Raw genomic sequence first — 22,974 nt, 5'->3', positions numbered from 1 at the left:
TATGTAAACAAAGTATTAGATCAAATTAAAAATTCTACATTAAAATAAAAATTCCTTAAAGATAATTCTATGTATGGTTCAGTATATCAATGTTTTTTTCTCATAGCAAAGGGCATCCTCATATAAAGGGCATCCAATATTTTGTTTGGCATTGAGATGAAAAGCTCCAGGTAATGATATATTTAGAAGGTGGTATTAGATTGAAATAAATATTTTCACCAAGGTATTCTTCTTTTAGTATTTTTTTAATTTTTAAAACATTTTTAAATTCAAAGTACAGATGGTATTAATAAACATAAGGGGATATGGAAGTGTTTTCTCTTCTTATATTTTTTAAAGAATATTGTTTTTTAGTTCATATGAAAGTGTATGATATGGTTATTTTTATTGAGAAAAGATCTTCACTTTGCAAATTTACTTCAATGGTTTATTTCTTGTACCGCAAGAGCTGTGACTCAGTATAATATGGTGGGTGATGATACTACTTCTGAATAGACATTTGTTGCATCAACACCCCCAACACCCCCACAAGAACATTTTCAGGCTTTCTCTGGCTCTAGTGACTCAGTATGTATTCCCTCATATTCACTATTAGATGTTATAGAATCAAGGACTGTTTACAAAATACTATAAAATAGCTTATGAAACAGGTTCTGAGAAGGCAATATAAAAATACAACTGTATTTTTATAACTGATCAAGTTTCTTCCAAAAGGTAGAAGATTTTTCTCATAATTTTCAGTTTTTACCATTTGATTATTCCTACATTTCTTTCCTTAATTTCTCTCCCTTTTTGTATTATTTATAACACAATCTCTCTTCTTTTGTCCAGTGGATGTATGTTTCCCATTTCTGCCAGATTTTCAGAATTTACCAATTTCAGAATTTAGCTAAATCTCTGGCATATAATCTCTATGGTCACTTTAGTAACACTTTTGATGTCACTATTATTATAATTCCATAAATAAATAGTTAAGATTTCTGAGAGTTTTATCCCAAAAGTTTTATTCAAAATCAAATGATGAAGTGGAATAAAAACTAAAGGCTAACTTCAAAGCACTATCTGTTATTATGGTAACTTTGTATATTGATTACTTGACTAATGAAAGGGAATAAAAGAATACCTCAAGCCAAACTTGGTATTCCTTTCCTATATACTGTATGGTGTTAGGTCAGAATAGGTTAGTTACTAAAGGATATTCTTAAGGAAATGTCAATAAACTCTACATGTATCATAAAGAAAATATAAACATTTTAGGAACCTGTTCTACAACTTGCTTCTGATATACATTGACAATATAGAAGTAGAAAAGAAGATACAATAAAAAGTTCTCAAGAGGCAGGAGAGAACAAAGAACAGCCTTAATGTGATCTGTGAAGAGAGTTAAACGTAAACAATTACATTGGCTCAAGGACTAACTAGTTAACTACATCACATAATAGCACTGTCAATGGCAAGGAGTTTGAAAGAACTGTCACAACTGTCAGAACCCTGCTAGTACCTTGTGGGTTATTTTTTAAGTGTTTTACTAAGTTTGCTTTGGATGCTTTTAGTACTCTCTTCACAGGGGTTTCCTTTTGACACTGTCAAATCTCATATTCACATACCACTCTCTTCAGAAAGATTTCCACAACTGACATAAGAAATTTCTTCTGCATTTCCAGCCCCATGGTGCCAAATGACAGAAATACCATATTCATTGTTTAGGCCAGTGGGGCCTCCAAAGGACAAGTGAAATTAGTCACACAGTAAGAAGGCAGAAATAAGACATCTAAATATAAACCTGTTTGAGAAATGCTTACTATGCATATCCTGTGTGAGTCACTGCAAATTTTTCTAGGTGATTTATATGCCTACTTCCAGTTAAAAACCAGAGCACTATGTAGTCACTTACAAGCACTTACTAATTAGTAAAGTACAAACTTGAAAATCAGTACTGTTAAATTATCCCATGACACAAATGAAAACCTGCTTTTTCCCTAGTCAAATTTTCTTTACTTTTCCTAGTTATAATACTGTTCTGGCAATGTATAATCTAGGCAAGGAAGGAGCCCCTATTCTGATGAGGTGCTCTACATACCAGGAAAGCTGGAATTTGCTCTTTAGTTTCCCTCATTTCCCATCAGCTAAAAACTGTTGACAAAGCACACACCTAAGTTACTATAGTTTCTTTGAAAAATAGAAATATATATAGCATTATGCTATATATTAAAGTGATTACTTTTTAAACTATTTCCTTTCAGCAGTCTAGATCAAAGTTTTAAGAGCATTTCTCATCTTTAATTTTACAGATTTAGTTATAGAACATGTCTATTAATTCTAGGGTAAGTGAAATGAGAACACGTAATATCTTTTGGGATACACTTAATCTTGGAATTAATCTCATTAGTTTATAATTTCAAAATCACATTGGTTGGGTACTTCATGTCAAAAATAATAGGAAGAAACTAGAGACGTTGCTTGTCTGTTTTATTCTTGTTGCTCAGAAGTGATATTTAAGAAAATTCTAATCCATGCAGGATTCAAGGTACATCATCCCATAGGAGAAATTTCATATATCCTTGCATTTTTGTGTGTTTATTTTAATAGATATGAAAGTAAGATAAATGGTAATGTGCATAATCACATAATAAAATATGTTGGCAGGGTTCAAGAATATTATTCTTTTGGTATAATGCCATAATATAATTTTCCTGATTAGTGATTAATTTTGGCCCTCTGGTAATATTATTTTCATGTAGAAACTTTCTCTTAAAAATAAAAGAATTTTTCATATCTGAAGGGACTAAGGTATGTTGAGCTTTTATTTTCTATCATTACCAGTCACCTCTTTTTCTGTGTCAGCAGGTTTCAAATTCTCTAAGAAAGGAATTTAACTAAGAGAGACATTAACATTAAATATGAGACATTTAATTCCTTCATCAGAGGGACAGATAAGTTAAATTCGTAGAATTCCCTAAAGGAAAATAAAGGAGAGTACTTCTTCCTTTAAGAGATGATGAGGAAGAAGTATGTTCTAAAAAATGAACTTATGTCTAACTGGACAATGGTAATATGGCACATTCATATAGTGGGTTTTATTTAAAGTATGATTTGGTATAATGTGGTTTCAGAATTTTGAACACTTCCCATATTCAATTATGACAATATGTTAGTTAAAATCCTATGAGATGATAATTATTTTGGGTTCTAGAGACCAATGCTTATTTTATCATTAATTTTCCATTTAAAATAGATTTTTCTTAAAAGATTAAAATTTGGAAGAATTCAAAAGATAATGCAAAGCTTGTTAGACATTTAATAGCAGATTATATGAGACATCTATTTCAGACAAAGTCAATATTTTGAAAGCAAATTAAGAGAAGAAGAAATTTTAATGATTTACACAAGACTCAAAACTCATGTTATAGAATATGTGCTTATATTAAAATGCATCTTTAAAATAACAATATACTTACGAACAGTGACTATGTCTTATTTCTCCTTTGTATAATTCACTCTTAATTTATGGTACCAAAACATCATTATGTGAGATTAAAATCATGTGGCAAATGAGATAGCTACTTAGAAAATAAATTTAACATTTAACATATAAATGATGGAGCTATATTTATTTTCTAAGTTAAAAATTAAAACACTAATATTAGTATATTATGATATTACCTATAAGGATAGCCATGGTACTTGGAACGGAATATTGAAAGTAGAAAACTGAAGAAGAAGACCACCAGGCCTAATCCCACCAGGCAAATTACTAAAAAGAGAATATAAAAGATGATTAGTTTAAAAATGTGAATGTTTAAACATGAAAGCAACATTTTTATTTTATATACATATTATTATAGTATATTCATATTTAATTGTTCATGGTACACACAATAAAACAATGCAAAAATCCAACATACATGCTGAATAATTTCCATATTCTTCTCAATTAAAAAGTGTATATTTGGGTTATGTAAATAAGAAAGGTGCCTGATATGTCTTCTGGCAGTTTTCTCTTACAAAGTTCCCACAAATATTATATACCACAGGGGGATTAGAACAACACAAAATATGTGATACATCACAAATAAAATTATCATTATTAAACATTTGATTTATTAGCAGAGACAACAGCATTATTAGAATGCTAAATTTTATTCTTTTCATTTGCCATGCTATATTTACAAATAAATACAATTTTAAATTACTGCCTCAGTAAAAGCTTGTACTTAAAATTAGTTTATTCCTTTACACAGAAGATTAAGAATAAAGTGTCAGGAGTGAGAAAATATGGACTCTATGAAAGTCAAGTTGGTAAAAAAAAAACAAAAAAACCTCTAAATAGCAGGCAATAATGTCAAAAATTGTTTGTTTTTACAGGAACAGAGGTCATATGCTATAATAGAAAGTGTTATGCCGTGATGTATTTTCCCAGCCAAGATCACAGCAACACAATTACTCTTCCCTTTTGTCTTTTTATAACAGGAATGTTGAATGAAGTAAAGATACTTAAACAAGATTGACTGCTATTAGTAAAATAATCATGCTTACAGGATTCAATTAAAAATCAGAACCAATTAAAATTAGGTATCTTGATACTAAAGTATATTTAAAATAAATTCAGTAAATCTCTTTATAGATGAGAAGAAAATAGGTATCTCCATAAGTATCTAGATATTTTAGAAAACAAAAAACTGCACATTTCCTTTTATTAGTGCCAGATATTCTTTAAAAAAGCAGAAGGATATCAGAAATAATTATAAAAGAATCAGAAAAATAAGAAATTAAACACACCTAGACAGAAGGAATTAAAGAAAATAAACTAGATTTATGGTATATCTATATTCATCTAGCATATAAATGCTATGAGAGCAGACTTAGACACAATTCTGGAAATCAAGTAGATGAGATCTTCAAAATAAAGTCTAAAAATCTCTGACTTTTATTCAATACTGTAGAAATAACATCATTTTTTTAAATTCTAAATTCAGTTTCTGAAAGCCCTTTAAATGTTAATAGTACCAAATAATAGCTTTAATAACATTTCTAACAACAGCACCTGGGCTTTAAGAAATATTGGTAGAAAAGCAAAAAGCAAATTGTTGACATCATAGCCTAAAAATACTCCCCAGCTATACAATATAAACTGATGATAGCCTGATTGTTATCAAGCAAAGTCTATTTAATTTGTTCAGAACACTTTACAAACTACAATTATATAATGCTTTGTATGATAATTTATCACCTAAGGTATTTTATCAAATGCTAATCTCTTCCTGATTCTTAAAAAAATGTCCCTAGGGCCTTGCTTGAATGTGGTTGTGCAGGGTTTGGTCCCCAACAATCTATATGGTACCCCAAGCACCACTGCCAGGAGTAATTCCTGAGCAAAGAGTCAGGTGTAACCAAGGAGTGCCATGTATGACTCCAAACAAACAAACAAAAAAACAAGTGTCCCTCTGGAGCTAGTGGTATACAATATTTTATTGACACTTGCAGTATCTTCACTGGGTTATGCTAAATTAAAATAATGCTTTCTTAATAATGATTATAACAGTTTTGTAAAGAGGAACAAAATAATACTATGGAGCATATACATATGAGGAAAGAATTGAGTAGTAATTACTAAGTAAATCACTGCAGCTCAGTTTTGTTGTTGTTTTTTTGGGGTCACACCCGGTAGTGCTCAGGGGTTATTCCTGGCTCTGTGTTCAGAAACTGCTTCTGGCTCAGTGGACCAGATGGAACGCCAAGGATTGAAACTGCATCTCTGGGTCAGCCACGTGCAAAGCCAACACCCTATTACTGTACTACCATTCTGGCCCTTCAAAATAACATTCTTAATATTAATAAGAAAATGCTAAGAAAACATGAGCATTTAGATATAAACAAAAAGTATGGTAGCTTAATATAACAAAAACAAAAATTACCAGGGCAGAGTAATAGTACAATGGGTAGGGCATTTGCCTTATATGTATTTGATCTGGATTAGGTTCCTGGGTCTGGCAACCAAACAAAAAAAAAAAACCAACAAAGAATGCTGGGAACAGGAGTGGAGGGAAGACAACATTGGTGGTAGGAATGCCCTTCATTCATTGTCATTATGTATCATAAATAATTCTGTGTAATGAACTTCAGTCACAATAAAAAAAATTATTAAAAAAAAAGGAGGGATGGGGCTGGAGAGATAGCATGGAGGTAAGGCATTTGCCTTGCATGCATAAGGATGGTGGTTTGAATCCCGGCATTCCATATGTTACCCAGAGCCTGCCAGGAGCGATTTCTGAGCATAGAGTAACTCCTGTCAATTCCAGCAGTATTATTATTCAAATTATTAAAAAATATTCATCAATAATTAGTAAAGTAATATATTCACTTCTACTGTAGTTTCTTTGTGATAACTCATCACGTAATAACAGAAGGCAGAATGAATTACATCCAGAACATATCAACACAGACATCAGAGTATTTAGAAAACTTGAATTCACTTAAATACATGTAACCCTAGCTAAAAGTCCCATAAAAATGCCATAAGGCATTTCATACATAAAATATGTGGGTTTTTGTTTTACTTTTTTTTTTTGGTGGTTTTTGGGCTATACCCAGTGATGCTCAGGGGTTACTCCTGGTTATACACTCAGAAATCGCTCCTGGCTTGGTGGACATATATGGGATGCCAGGAGATCGAACTGAGGTCTGTTTTGGGTCAGCTGCGTGCAAGGCAAATGCCCCTACCGCTGCACTATCGCTCTGGCCCCTGTTTTACTTTTGTTTTAATACATATTTTGGATAACATCTGCAAATGTGCAGGGCTTATTCCTGGCTTTGAGCACTGGGATCACACCTGGAGTCAGGGAACCATATATGATGCTGGTATTAAATCCAGGTAAGTCATATGTAACGGCAAGCATCATACCAACTCTACTATTTCTCTTGCGCAAAAATACGTATTTTAGAAATGGTTCAGAGAAAAGTCAAAGCATACAATGAAATTTTAGTTATATATTTTGCAAAGCTAATCATAAATTACATAGGTACTTACTAATATAAATGAGTCTGTACCTGAAAATATTGACTCTAAAATGCCTCCTGCCCTTTCCTAATCAATGCCTTTCTGTGTAGAGGATTATCATCTTTCTGGTTCCAAGTTGTGTTACTATGAACTTATTCTTTTAAAATTATCTGAAGAATCATCAAAAGATAAAACAAAGGTAATTTATTATATATTCTCTCTATATTTATATATAATTATATATTCTAAATATTTATATGTATTCCTGGAATTTGTTGGTGATACTGGAATATCAAGTAAAGACCCTAGGAAAAATATAGGATCCAAAGATACTACCCCTTAAAATGTTAAAAGGTTTGGGGGTAAACTGGAAGGTATGACATTTCACTGTACAATAATAACCAATGGGAAATTAACTCCATCTGCATATTTACTGCCTAAGTGATGCTATGAAACAGGAAGCAGATCATTTGTCAATGAAACTGAAAGTTTCCGCCCTCTAAAGTTTCCATTTCTCAGTGTTGAGCCCATAATACTAAAGAATGAAGCTTGACCAGGACTTCAATGAGGATGAACAGCGTCGCTTCTTTATCTGTAATTTCAGAGAAAATTAACCCATTCTCACATAAATATATTTTCAAGTAGTTAGTCACATCCCAAAAAATAAAAATTTGTAAAAAAATAAGGTGTGGAAAAATTCCTGAAGAATCCTAAATCTTCCATAAGTCAGATTATCTTGAAATTTAGTTATAAAGATTTTCTATATACATATATTTTCATTTGTTATAAGTAAATCTTAAAACATTTGCAAAATTACAGAAATAGCAACACTGACTTACTCCGTCTTTTACCAACATCTCCTTTGGATGTTGCTGCTTCATTTAGAAGAACCATCCCCATGGTGATAGCAGCATCTATAGTAGTTGTCAAGGAAACGTAGAAATAGATGCAAATACTATTTATTAATTTTTTAGAACCGAACACTGTGCTCTCTACCAGAATGGTTAAATTACAAAGCAACAGAGGTAAACATAACTCATTTTCTTATATATAATGAGAAATTACCTTTCTTTTTGTAAATAGCCTTGACCTTAAAAATTAACAAGAAACTTAAATTCTTAAGGTTTTTGAAGGTCTAATTTTAAAGCTCAAATTTTTAGACTTGTATAGTGCATATGAATAATATGGACCCAAGATGTTAGAATGTTTCATACTATATATAAGGTTATATATATAATTATATATATAGTTTGCATTGCATATATATATAAAACATATGTATATATAATATATATAACATTGCAGCTATAATTACAGCAAATGAAGTTAACTACATAACCATTTATTTTTATAATGTATATACATGTGTATATATACATATGTATGTATATATATTGTATACATATATATGTATGTATATATGTATATATATATGTATGTATATATATTGATTTTTGGGCCACACCTGGTGATGCTCAAGGGTTACTCCTGGCTATGCACTCAGAAATAGCTCCTAGCTTGGGGGACCATATGGGACACTGGGAGGATCAAACAGCAGTTCCTCCTAGGCTACTGCGGGCAAGGCAGACAGACACCTTACCACTTGCACCACCATTCTGGCCCCTACAATGTATATTTTTGTACTTATGCTGTTCAGATGACTAGTAATTTGTGATTTCACTCAATAAAATCTGAAGATCTCAAAATAATCATACATCCACACAGATCAAGACTACTTGTACTATATTGGTACCATTTGCTCTGATTTTTCATTCTGATTATTCTTTTAATGAGACCAGAACCTGAGTTTCAAGAACATCAAATTTTTCTTCTGATTAAATTGATTTTCCTCCAGGTGCCCAATTAATACTTTCACTTACTTTATGTTTCTGCTCAGATGACACCAGAAAGGCTGCACCTACACCTATTTTCTTAATTTTTTTCTATAGCATCAGTAATCTTTATTTTTATGTTGTTTTATTCATGATTTAAATGTTACTTCCAAGAGGGAAGAACCTATGTTTTTTATTCACCATTTTACACTATCAACTACTCTATAACAATGTTGTTAACTTCGGGGGGATTTGAACACCCTGTAACAGAATCTGTACAAATTTGGGAATGAAAATTGCAAATCAGAAAAATCATAAAAGAAGTAGAATACTACCATAGGGTTAGATAGAAATGAGGAGTAGTGAAACACAAAAACTCATTCTTAAGTGAAAACAAATGTATATGTTAATAACATTTCTTCTCTTTAAAAACAATGCACAGAATGTAGGAGAAACAAGTAAATAACAATTGTCCTAGGGATAATGAAGTTGTGGCTCTTAGTTTTCTTCATTTAACTAACCTATTGAGCTTTGAATTTTAATTTAAAAGATCAGCAAGTATACATTTTTGGCTTTCTAAAGGGTAATGCTATTATTTAGTCTAATGTTGTAGTGCAAAGTAATTTTAGACAATAGTTGTAGATGTGTTGCAATAATTTCTATTTACAAAAATAACAGGCTGGTTTGGCCCTCAATATGTGAGAGGGCCCAATACAATATCTAAAGTTGTATATAATATTTGGGAGACTTTATTTAATTTTAGTTTGGAAATATATTAAGAATTTATTAATCTGCAAATAACATAAATTGATTATCATAAAAAAGATATACAATGTCATGTAAGCTATTATATAAAGAAGGAGAAAGGGCAGGGAGCTAGTACTCTCATATTTACTTCAATAATATTTTTTTGGCTTTAATAAGAAATGAGATGTGAATCCACTTTATATTGGATGGTTGTAATTAAACTAAAATGGATTTACATTCACCAACCCTCCTCTATATATTATTTAACTGAAGATTCATTGTATCAACCAAGACAACATGTTGGTAAAAGAAGCATATGTTGTCCTATGTTGCACATGTGAATCCATGGTTAATAGCACTGAAATAAATACTTCATTCACTGTGCCCACTGCAGTTTCTCTATGGGTACTGTTAATTATCTTCTTACTGCTTAAAAAGTAAACATAATGACATGATCATACCCAAAACAGAAATTCTATTGGTGTAAATCATATAAAGCACTTTAAGGCACTGAGTGTCCTTCTGAAATGAACCAGCAATAAATACATCTGCATTGCATTCTAAGTCATTATCAATTGCAAATCATGGTAAGTTTAGTATTGCTCCTAGGAAGAAATACGGGTTTGTCAGAAAGATAAATGATAATAGATGCTAAAAATATTAGTACATAATAAAAATCTTAAAGGGATCTAAAACTGAAATTATTTTCAACTTGCAATCCATCATTAATTTCCTTCTGTAATATTTATTTCCTTGATATAAACCATTAAAATAAACATTTATTTCCTATTACAGACTGAAAACAAATGTAGAACGAATTCATGCTTTCACAATAAATGGAAAACAAATATTTTTCTCCTAGGAAAAGGAATATGTAATCTCTTTCAAAATATACACATAGAACTACAGAAATGGTAAAGAGGTGAAGGACTTTGGCTGGAATTAGCCAACTCCTAACTCCCATATCATAATGGTTTATTAAGTATTGGCAAGAATGAACCCTGAGCACAACCCCAGTAGTAATCACTGAGCACAGCTGGGTATGATCCCTAAACCAATACATGAAGTGCTTAGTAAATACACACATATATGTAACTTACATTTTTTTTTCTTTTTGGGCCATGCCTGGAGATGCTCAGGGCTTAGTCCTGGCTCTGACTCAGCAATTAGTTCTGGTGGTGCCTGGGATGCTGGGAATATAACCCAGGTCAGCAGTGTGCAAGGCAAATACCCTATATCCTATACTACCAACTATCAATCCAATCTTACATTGTTTTAAAGTATTGCAAGAAAAGGTTTGTCTCATGATTTTATCTTAAGATACCAGAACTTAAGGATGTGGAAAATTAGGGAACAAGTAAGACCTTTCACAGTTTCTAACATGCATGCATCCTGTACCTGCTGGAACACAGAGACCATAATCTGACTGAACCCAGGCTAGCTAAATATAAGGCAGTACCTTCCCCACTATTCTCTCTCTCCAGCCACAGTGTGAGATTTTTAAAAATTCAAATAAAAGAATATTTTATCAATTTTCTTTTGACAATCTGTGAATTTCTTTCTTTCTTTTTTTGATACCTGCTGTACTCTTAAAGTGTGTTCCCCATCACTCTGTCTCTGTACTGGAAACTATTTCTATTTCCAAACAAAGATGAAAAGTCACTTTAACTTTTATAGGCAGAATCATTCTTATTTTCTCTTCTTTCTCACAAGGACTGGTAATTGCACTTGTGATGCTGAATTTTACAAATTCTACTAGTTTTCTTTCCATCTAATTTTTCCATTTTTCTTCTAATTAGTCTTCATTTTTAAAAAAATTACGTGTATCAGATATTAAGATACATCTATTCATATGCAATGTTATTTTCAGTTCACAAATACCCATATTAAAATGGCTTAAATTATTATTAATTATTCATTCCTTCTTAAGGTAGTTTTCTCTCAAATACTACTTGAAATTTCCCCCTATAAATAAGGTTGTAACAAAATGAAATACTCCTAACAGAGAGAAAACAATATTTATATAAACATGAAGCTATAACCTATGATATAAGATGTGTTTTCTAGTGGTTTTTTTTGTCAAAATTGTGGATCAATCATTTGTCCTGAAGAACTGGTTTACTATATATTAGGTAAAAAAAAAAAAAAAACTAGAAAGGTCGAATTGTTTTCTACATATAAATACAAATATCTAAATAAGTGAAAATATATAAATATAAATTTTAAGAATATGTTAAAAATTAGAAGTCAAATTCAAAACCAGAAATAACTGAATTCTTTTATATTCTATTGAATATAGTCACAAGTCCAATATTTTAAAACAAAATTTCTTTTTCATAGACATCTCAAAATGAAGTAACAGAAAAATAATACTTAACTATAGCATAACAAGAACAGAGACTTTCAGTTTATGAATGCAGTAATGTTTAAAATGTACAGAATGCTTGTAAAATTTCTCTATATCCTAAATCTCAGTTATCAATGAGCTATGAAATGAAACTTTGGAAAATTCCTACCAGGCAAGGGAATAATCATCTTATCACAGATTTTCATTTCTTTTGCTAGGTAGTCTCGATGTGTTTGATGAGTTGTTTTGAATAAAGAGTAGCCCTAAAATGATACTTTATCAGGCTGAATAGGAAAAAAAAAACCCACTATCCATAAATGAGAGCTAAAATGAGAGCTAAAAGGGTCCAGAATGAGAGTACAGCAGGAGGGTGCTTGCTTTGCACATAGCTAACCTGTGGGTTCCATCCTTAGAACCCTGTATGGTTTTCTAAGCCCCACCAGTGATTCCTGTGTCATAGCAGGTGTGGCTCAAAAACCAAAATAATATAAAATAAAGTTACTTAAGATGTTTTTATTCTTATTATTATACTTTTATAAAAATGATTAAGCTAAGTTAATCATAAATATTGCTTGGTTCATATTTAATAAGGAACAAATGTTCCTGTAAATATATTTGCAACTGTGTAAAGTATTAAATAATATATTAGCAAATACTTAATTTTCTCACCTAAGTTTCTGATGATATGCATTATGTATTAATCTTATTAAAATTGGAAAACAGAAACCTGGTGGTTTTTGATCAAGATCACAACATGTGAATTCATTTCAAATTCCAGTCAATGAAATAAACAAGAGCAAAAATATACTTCTCAAGTTTCCTTTTGGTTTTGGAGCTAGAGAACACATGGATAATTAAATGCTAGGAATGGACCATATTGCACACTTGCATGAATGCAGCTGAATGTTTTGGGTCATGGTGGAAGGAATAAAAATACTAAGAACTCAAATAGAGGAAGGTCAACATTATTGTTCTATCAAGATATGGGTAGTTAAAATGCAATGTAAAATGGGGTAGTGCACACCCCGAATTCCTGAATTGGTGTATACAATTTCTTTATTCATAATACTCATTTTAAAGGTAAAATTGTATTTTTCTTATCTTGGTCCTTTTATGAGCTCAAAGTATCTTATAGTCAAAAATAAGTCTTTAAAATGTAAATGAATTGTCATGAATACCAGAGGACTGATCATTTAAATTTCAAGCATATATATGTCAAATGATATGGAATTAACCAGTAAATACTATGTATACTGTGTCCAATAAAGTAATCAGCGAGAAAGGATATGATAGGATATCCTCATTTTTGCATGTGATAGTTAATTCATTTTGTCCGGGCTAGGCTAATCTGACTTTATTGAGAACATTTTTTAAGCTTTTTTATTTCTGTAATCTTTTTTATTTTAAATAATTTCCGTATTTAGGCACCATGGTTATAAATATGTTTGTAACTGGGTTTCAGCAATGTTTCTAGAGAATTGAAGTCCTTTTAAGCATTTCTTGCTCCTTGCCTATATTGTAATAAAAATTGTTAAGTACTAACATCTGATTCATGTATACATGAATACAAAGAAGATGTATATACCTTAAATACATTACTTTGAAAAATGTATTGCTCTCACATGGTAAAAATACATTTCCATTAGTAGACTTTTATTTGCATGCAATAAAACTAAAACATCTGGGGCCGGAGTGGTGGCGCTAGAGGTAAGGTGTCTGTGTTGCAAGTGCTAGCCTAGGACGAACCACAGTTAGATCTCCAGTGTCCCATATGGTCCCCACAAGTCAGGAGCGATTACTGAGCGCATAGCAGGAGTAACCCCTGAGAGTTAAATGGGTGTGACCACCTACCTCCCAAAAATAGTATCAAGATTTGTTATTTGAAAAATTCTATTTCACAGACTATAGTAAAGTATCTAATCAAAAACTATTGTACAACTAACCACCATCTAAAATAAAACATCCTAGTTGGTTTTCTAATCTAAGGCAAGCCAGATAAATTGTGTGGATTTCAGTTATACTATCAATAAAATGGGATTTTGACCTAGATTAATTCTAGAATTCTAAGATGTTTAAAGACTTTTATACAGTATAAGAAATGTGATCTTGGCTCTAATTTAAATATCAGCTTACATAGCCAGAATATAGTTGGATTTTACAAATAATACTAAACCTTGATGACTCAACATATTCAAACAATATTATAAATTTAGCCTCAAACATGAATCTTGAAAATCAATGATTCTTCAAATAGATATATATTCAAAAGGTAATGTTACTTCATTCTAGAGATATTCACAGTTTTATTTTTTTTTAAAGACAGGTGATTCTTAAGTCTTTTGTCTTTTTTCAAACCATAAGTTACACTTTATTATCTGGCTTCATAACACCAAGTTTTGCCATGTTCAAAAAGAGATGTCTAAACTACACTAAATTCTCCCTTTCTGACTCACAGTCATAGTTAAGGTAATCAGTACCAAGATTAGATGCCTCAGCCTATTTTTAACCATAGGCTTTCCTTCTTCCTAGAAGAGTTTGTTGAAATGTATTAAATGTCTGAAACTCAACAATCAATAACTTGTAAACATGCTTTTAAAGAATTAAAAAATATATAAACATCACACACAGAACTCTAGTTAGAGCTGATACAGTCAACACAAAGCAGCATTTTATAATTTTTTTTAAGTATTTTTAAGGATACTTAGTACCAGAATAATATGTGATTCTGCTACGAACTGAGCCTGGCTGCTTCCATGAATGTAGCTCTGAAAAACAAAACAAAAATAAAATTTTAAATAGGAGAAAAGAAGAATTTAAAAAAGCTTTTTAGTTTTATACCACAATGACAAAATAATTAATCGATCTACTAATTAAACTACTGTTCATAATTCTCTGGAACAAAAATATTAATTGTAAATAAATGAAAATGTTGGTAGTTAGATATATGACAGAAATGACATTCAATATATTACAAGGCATATGCTTTATTACACCATGTGTAACCTCAAAAATAAACTTGAAATATAATGCAGCAATGATCTATAAGTTACCAAATCAATTTTATTTGATAAGTTATGAAAATATATAAAACTTCACCTAAGATATTTTTCTTCTAAAATTGATTGTCATTTACTTCTGCTATTAATCTCTTAAAATCTTAGTTGTAAAATTATTTTAAATATGCCCTTTTCTAGTTTTTTTATTTGAAAGTATGGAGAAAATACTAGTAATAGAAAATAACAGGCTTACATCACATATGAAACATTATTTTATTATTTGAGAAAGTCACCTATTCTTCAAATTTACTTTCTTTTTATTTTTGATAATACTACTTAAAATGTATATAATACTATGGAATGAATATTTAACCAGGAGTCAAAAAATTATTTTCTCTTAGGCAAAAGCAATAGTACAGCCAATAAGGTGTTTGCTTTGCATGTGGCAATCTTGGATTTGATCCCCAGAATTCCATATGGTCCCTGGAGCCTGCCAGGAATGATTTCTGAGCAGAGTTAGAAATAATGCCAGAGCACTGCCATGTATGTAACCACCCCCCCCAAGATATTTTCTCTTGAATTTAACCCTAGAAACATCACTAATTCTTAATTCAATATCTCCTTATCTAAATTAATTTTAGTTTATCTAATAATATTTTTAGAAGTTTATGAAGTCTGATGTTTAATTATCAATTCTATTACCAATTTTTTTTGAAATTTTCATATAAGGCTATTCTTTACTCTTTTTTTTTTTTTTTTTTAGTTTTTGGGCCACAACCAGTGATATTCAGGAATTATTCCTAGCTCTGATTTCAGATCAGTCAGGCTCAGGGACCAAGTGGGATGTCAGAGATTAAACCTAGGTATGCTACATGCAATGCAAATCCTCTATCAGCTGAACTATTGCTCTGGCCCCTGTTTTCTACATTTAAAAAATATATATATTCATCATGATTTACAAACCATTTAATAATCTTGAGTATTCTTTCTAACTTGACACACACCACCAGTGTCAGTGTCCCTACAGCAATGACCAAGGATTACTTCATTTCTTCATACTAACCTCCTCAGTACACTCATTTCCCACATTCAGTTTGATTATTAAAGACTGGGCCTCTGCTTGCAGTAGTATTGATTCTTGTGGTTTGAATTACAAATTCCTTCCTCCAAAGACAAATGTTCAAGACCTTTTACCAATGGTAAATCTTATTATAAGTAAATTATATTCACTCACTTGAATATAACAATCAGGATAATACCATAGTTTATTCTTTCTTCCAAAGTTCCTAAGTGATACTCTTTGGTCTATTCTATCAACAAATGCCCATTATCAGTGCTATAATTATATCCACTGATTATAAATATAACATTATATATTATATTATATATATTATATAAAAATTATAAACAGCTATGCAGACTGTTTTTTCTTTTAAGTCTGATCCAAGTAGCTTTTATTACCATATTCAATTTTTCAATAAATTTTTCATTTTAATTTTTCATAATGAAAGTAGCCTCAAGTGAAAATGATTTTACATGTAATCTTTAAGCTGACTGGTTAAAAGGTGGCTATTTCTGGTTCATTCACATTATCATTTAGGAGAAATGCTAACATAAATTGTGTCATTTATTCTGTCCATTCATTTAAATGTGTCTATAGTGAGACAAGAAAAAATTTTGATTTGGATTTTGGTACACATCTGGCCAGTACTTGGGCTTATGCCTGGTTCTTCACTCAGGTTTCACTCCTGGCAAGGTTGAGGGAACCATAACAGGGGCCAGAAATTGAACCTGGGTTAGACAAATGCAAGCCCTACTCATGGTATTATCACTCTGACCTAGATAAATTTTTAAAATGAATCATTTGATATTATAATAGTGTAGGATTGAAGAGGAAAGAAGAAAAAGAAGCAGATGGACTTTTCTACTAAATAGCAAAGAGCTATTATAATGGAAGTATTTTGGTCACCACTGTTACACCAAACAATTTCAAATTCAAAAGTTCTTTCAATCTAGCATTACAAGATTTCTGCAATTTTCAATAGTTTCACATTTATAACTCATTTCCTTAGTGATTTCTTTTAAATTCAACAACCTACATCAACTTCTCAGAGAAAGCACTAGTTCTTATTAAATTGCCACAGTCAATGGCAGTTGTAATACAAATCATATAATTCCTAGGCCAAGTATTTCTGGAGTTGACTGAAAAAGTGATATAGATATTATGTGTATCCAGGTTGCAAAGAACACCACTATAGTTAACTTCTGCATGTCATACCCGAAATGCCTAAATAACACATTAAATATTTAGTGTACAAGAGAAACCAAATTAAAATACAGAAAATGAAAGCGCTAGAAAATGAGGGTGTAATTGCCACTTAAAGTATTTTAATGCTTATGGCTATTAGCAATAAATCACAGCTGTCTATCTGAAATTTAGAATAACTTTTCAACTACTTCCATTAGAATTTACAGCATTATTGTTTGTGTACATCAAACTATACACAGAAGAGACAAGATACACTGGCAGCTCAAGGGCAAAAGAGGGAGATATAGAATTTATAGGATTATCCCTGGGTATGAAACTCTTAACCTGCCTTTAAAAAGGACTTCACTTTTTCCAAATGCTTTTTGGTGTATGTATGAGGGAGATGAGGGAAAAACACTCAATAATGCTCAGGTTCATTCCTCAGCACCATATATTGAGTCCTAAACCCTAACATGAGTGATATTTGAGTCAGCAAGCACTGAGCAGCAATGGATATGGCCCGAACACATCCATCCTTAAATTAAAAATAAGTACCAAATTTCACATGAGGAGATTCCACTTCACTAGATCTGTAGTAAAACTAGAAACCTTTACTGTTCAGGAGCCAAATGTTATTTCTACATACCTAAGTTTTGTCAAGGATTATAGAATGTCTGGTGTAATTCTGTCATTACCAACATAATGGCAACATATTCAGAGAATAAACCATACTAGTATATGATGTTTAAAAAATGCTGTTTAAAATATAGTAGCCGGGGCTCTTAAATTTGAACATCTAAAATACATCAGCAAATTAAGTCCAGGCAACAGGGAAAATTACATTTACCAGGCAATTAAGCAACAGTTAACATCACAACATATATCTAACAGAAAACCCATCAATTTCCTATATAGTCTCCTGAATGATTCTCTAGAGCCCATCTTCTTAAACTGGGGGTTATGACCCCAACAGAAGTCACATATTAAATGGGGAGAACTGCAAAACAAACCTGAACATGAAGTAATAAAAAATTAAAAATCAAATGTGTAATGAATCTGTTGTGGCTTGTCTGGGCTGCTACTTTGCAAGCAGCCTATATAGGTTTGATCCCAGATACCACATATGGCTTTCCAAGTCTCACTAATAGTGATCCCTGAATGCAAAGCCAGGAGTAAGCCCTGAATACTATTGGGTGTTGCCCCAAATAAAAAACAAATATATATATATATATATATATATATACAATTTAATACACACACCCTGTATATTTTTGATAAATATATCATTCTATTTGCAAATACTATCTTAATGAATCCTATTTTTTCTTTTGACTAATTACTGTGGCTAAGATTTCCATTATTAAGTTGAATAACTGGTGATACAGAACATCCTTGCTCTATGCCTAAACTTTTCTTTTTTTGTATCTAGTACATTTTTTTGTGCCTAGGACTTTCCATTAGCATATATTTTTAGTGGTAGGTTTCATGTTAAAGGCTTTGTTAAATTAACATGTTATTTCTATTATTATATATAAACAATGAACCTATCAAAGACTCTTTCTGCATTTATTGATATAAGCCACTTTGGCAGGATTTTGAAAATATATTTTGGAAGGTTACCTAAGTAATGCTCAATAGATTCAGAGGCTACTACTGTTAATTCTTGGTTCACGAGGGTTGTGGTTTAAAGGAGAGGGCTCAGTGGTCTGTTTGTTGGATGCTTCTGGTAGTACTTGTAAGTCTTCCAAGTTGCATATGTGATGCCTACATAGTGAAATAAGGTCAATACAGATAACATATGTGTTTTTACCCTTGTACTGTATCTATGGTCCTTTAATTTTTATTAATATCTTTATTTAAACACCTTGATTACAAATATGATTGTAGTTGGGTTTCAATCATGTAAAGAACACTGCACTTTAACACTGCAACACTCCCATCACCAGTGTCCCAAATCTCCCTCCATCCCACCCCACCCCCGCCTGTACTCTAGACAGGCTTTCCACTTCCCTCATTCATTCACATTGTTATGACAATTCTCAATGTAGTTATTTTCTAACTGCACTCATCACTCTTAGTGGTGAGCTTCATGTGTGAGCTGGACTTTCCAGCCCACCTCTTTTTTTTCTCTGAGAATTATTGCAAAAATGTCTTTTATTTTTCTTAAAACCCATAGAAGAGACTATTCTGCGTCTATCTCTCTTCTGCTGACTCATTTCATTCAGCATAATACATTCCATGTACATCCACGTATAGGAAAATTTCATGACTTCATCTCTCCTGACAGCTGCATAATATTCCACTATATATATATATATATATATATATATATATATATATATATATGTACCACAGTGTACTTTAGTCTTACTGCTGGCTCTGCACCAAGGTTTCACTCTTAATGGTGCTCAGGGAACAATAAACTGTGCTGAGTTTGTATAGGTAATAAGTCCCATAAGTGGTAGGTGCCTAAATGCTGATACTATTTCTTAGGCTGTTTGGGCTGCCATAATTTGCATTTCAACAAGTAACCCTGGTTATATTGGGTAGACAGTCTCCAGAAGATAACAAAAATTGTTGAGAAGTTCAAATGTAATCTTAAAATTGTTTCAACAATTTATTTTCCTGCCACAGGCATTTGTGTGCTTCTTAATGAGTGTTCTGGTGTTAATGTATTCTAGTTGTTTGGCAAGTTGTTTACTGAGTATAGAATGGTGGGTCAATTTAGGTCAAAAACGTATTTGCCCTCATACTTTTATTAAATATATTACATATAGGCTTAAAAACTACCATACTCTTTATTAGATAGTACAAAATTGAGAAAATTATAGTCTGGGCTTTAAGACCATATTTTAGTTTAAATTACCTAAAATACATGCAAAAAATTAGGTGGCCTGAGTGGCATTACAAAAGAAACAGAACGGACAAGTATTTAATATTACTTAGAAGATAATGTCACAAAGGAACATAACTCTTTCATCTCTTGCAAGCTTGTCCAACATATATATATATATATATATATATATATATATATATACACACACACAATATATTCAGATAGTACATATGAGTTCTTCTTGCAGTTGAAGTGATGGGGATAAAGCAGGTAAGATAAAACAAAATAAAACAAAATATAATGAAGGCATGAAAATCAATACAGGGTAGCTCAGGTCGATTTCTATATGTCAAATGATAACTAGGATATACATTAAACATCTAAAATCTATAGGATGCTATGCAATAAAATCATAAACTCCAAATATTTATAGTAATTATCCTTATTATAAACAGTTGTACTTGAATTTGAGAGTTTCCAGATTAATTATATTCCTTCAAATAAAGTATAAAAGTTCTATTTTGCTGACAACCCATTATTATTATTATTATTATTTTTTTTTCTTTTGAACCACAGCTGGTGGTGTTTAGGGCTTACTTCTGGCTCTCTCACAGGAATCATGAATGGTTGAGTCCAGGAGATGCTATAAGGTGTTGAGGATCAATCCCTGGTCAGCTCTGTACAAGACCAGAGTCCTAACTACTATACCATTGCTCTGGCTTCTATTAAACATTTTTCAGTGGTAGACTACCTGACTTTTTGTATTGACTACAATACATCTTTCCATAGTAAAAGTAATTTTTGGTTGTCCTATTAACTCACACCATATTTCTACTTGCAATATGAATATAATAAACCTATTACTTGAAACTTAATCATCATTTGAAATGACTCAATAAGTGAGTTATCAAATCTAAATTATGAATCACTTTCTCAAAATGAAATTTTTTATTATACTTTACACAGATTTTTATAATCTGAAACTGAAGAACTAAGTCAGAAACATTACTTTTATACTTGTTTATAGTGATTTGTATTGTTTTGTTTTACTTTTATTAGTAACATAACTCCAAATGTCTTGTAAAGTTCTTTATAAAGACCATAATTGTGCATATTAATCTCCAAAGTACCTAGGATGATGGTAGACAGAAAGCAGTTTTAAACAACTGATGATTTTTCAACCAAGACTGTTAGTTAAAAATTCAACATTATAGCTTCCCTTCACTGCCAAAATACTTAGTTGTAGCAGAAGTTATTAAAATGCCTTTCAAATCAATTGGAGATCACCTAAATTCCCTTATAACTGCGTTTTCGCCATGGATAAAGTTTGGTATTCAGGAGTTTATATCACTATTAAGTTTTCAATTCAGGTACCCTTATTTTATCAGTCCAAACTAGTGTTCAACATCTTTATAATTTTTCTTATATCTATCCATGCATTATAAAGTTTTAAAGCTTTACAGGCAGTCAAGGCACACACGCACAAAATGCTTAAAGAGTTTTGTGATCCAAAGCTTCTCCATATAATTATCATAATCAATTTTTACAATATCAAGCAAACATTACTAAGTAACAATACTCTAAATGTTAACCTTAATTTCTAGTAATTTTAATTTAATTTAATTTTAATTTAATTTAATTTAAATTTAAATTTTATTATTTTAATTTTATTTCTAGTAATTTTTATTTCTCCATGCCTTTATATTTTACTCTGCCATATTACTTTCACCCATTGTAACAGTTTGATTAAAACTTTTCCCATGATGTTCACAATGTAAAGTTTCTTAAGATACCGATTTTGGGGGTGGTGGTGTCAGTGATCAGTGCTTACTCTGTCTTTGTACTCAAGGGATCACTTCTGGGTACAAATTGGGGTGGGTAGTGCTGGGGATAGAACCCACATCAGGCACAAATAGCCTTACCTGCTATACTACTGCTCCAGCCCCAGTATGGATGTAATTTTGTATTCTAAGGGTGTAATAAACTGAGATTAATAGCAAGCTGATTAGGGTGAGCGATAAGTCTGATCATGTATGTTTCTAAGAGTCCAGAAAACAGGAAAATTAGAGGAAGAATTGGCAGTGAATATTAGAGGAAGAATTGGCACAGAACGCTCAGGAATCACCAAAACTTAAGGAGAGTCATACCTTGAAAGTCCCTCAGTAACTTCACAAAGAATATAAACACCATCAACTTGGCTTCAGTTTTTCTTTTTCTCTCTAGAAAGTTAAAATGCTACCTAGTTTGTGGTACATTGTTAAGGCAGTACTAGAAATCAAACACAACTAGCTATTCACTTTTCCAACAGCTGCTTTGAAAATATCCCGTCTCTTTTTTTTTTTTTATCTCTTTGCTCATAGTTGCAAATTCATACGGGCAGTATGTTGCACCATCTTTTATCCACGAAATATTCACCATCCATTACTGTAGCCAATTCCACCTCTATCCTCTTTTCCACAGCAGATATGAAAGCAATTGGAGAGGAAAAGACTGAAAGCTTTGATTTCCAGTATTTAGTGATACATTGCATATTGTCATAACTCAATTGCTAATTTTTAAGTTCAATGTTTTTAAGTTCAATGTTTTAAAAGTTGACATAAACCATTCATTTGGCATATTTTTATATTGTATACATTGTATGCCATTAAAACACTTACCACAAATGTACAGTATAGGAAACAATAACCCAGAATATTTTACTTAATTTCAAATGTTTTAAAAAGTTTAAATTTGGAGAGTAGTTTTACAGAAGTATTTTTTAAATTTTTACAAACTGACAACCTATTTTCTAGCTTACTTACATGAAGGTACAGAATAGCTATAATTAGACAGATATTAATATTAATATCTTAATACTAAACAATAGCACAATAGTTTTATTAAAATGTAATTATTCAAAAAATAAAATAATTTGTATTCAGAAGTGAATTCAAAACATATGAGATACTATTATTAACAATTTATGATTTAA

At 31.3% G+C, this 22,974-nt stretch overlaps 1 protein-coding gene across 4 annotated transcripts in view; it reads right to left on the bottom strand.

Annotated features, from left to right (window-relative positions):
• Positions 1-22,974, bottom strand: part of TUSC3 (tumor suppressor candidate 3) — a 156,395-nt gene that overhangs the window by 9,304 nt on the left and 124,117 nt on the right. For 3 of the 4 annotated variants that reach the window (XM_049772381.1, XM_049772380.1, XM_049772382.1), the window contains exons 7-9: positions 14,625-14,688; positions 7,837-7,911; positions 3,664-3,754 (exon numbers count right to left, since the gene is read on the bottom strand). In XM_049772381.1, coding sequence (XP_049628338.1) covers positions 3,664-3,754; positions 7,837-7,911; positions 14,625-14,688 — 230 coding nt within the window. The remainder of the gene's footprint in view (positions 1-3,663; positions 3,755-7,836; positions 7,912-14,624; positions 14,689-22,974) is intronic. The other variant, XM_049772383.1, reaches the window with a different exon arrangement.

The sequence above is a fragment of the Suncus etruscus genome, chromosome 4 (genome assembly GCF_024139225.1).
Source record: "Suncus etruscus isolate mSunEtr1 chromosome 4, mSunEtr1.pri.cur, whole genome shotgun sequence".
NCBI lineage: Eukaryota > Metazoa > Chordata > Mammalia > Eulipotyphla > Soricidae > Suncus > Suncus etruscus.
Note: the sequence above shows the minus strand (reverse complement) of the source record. Positions and strands in the feature narration are given on the sequence as shown.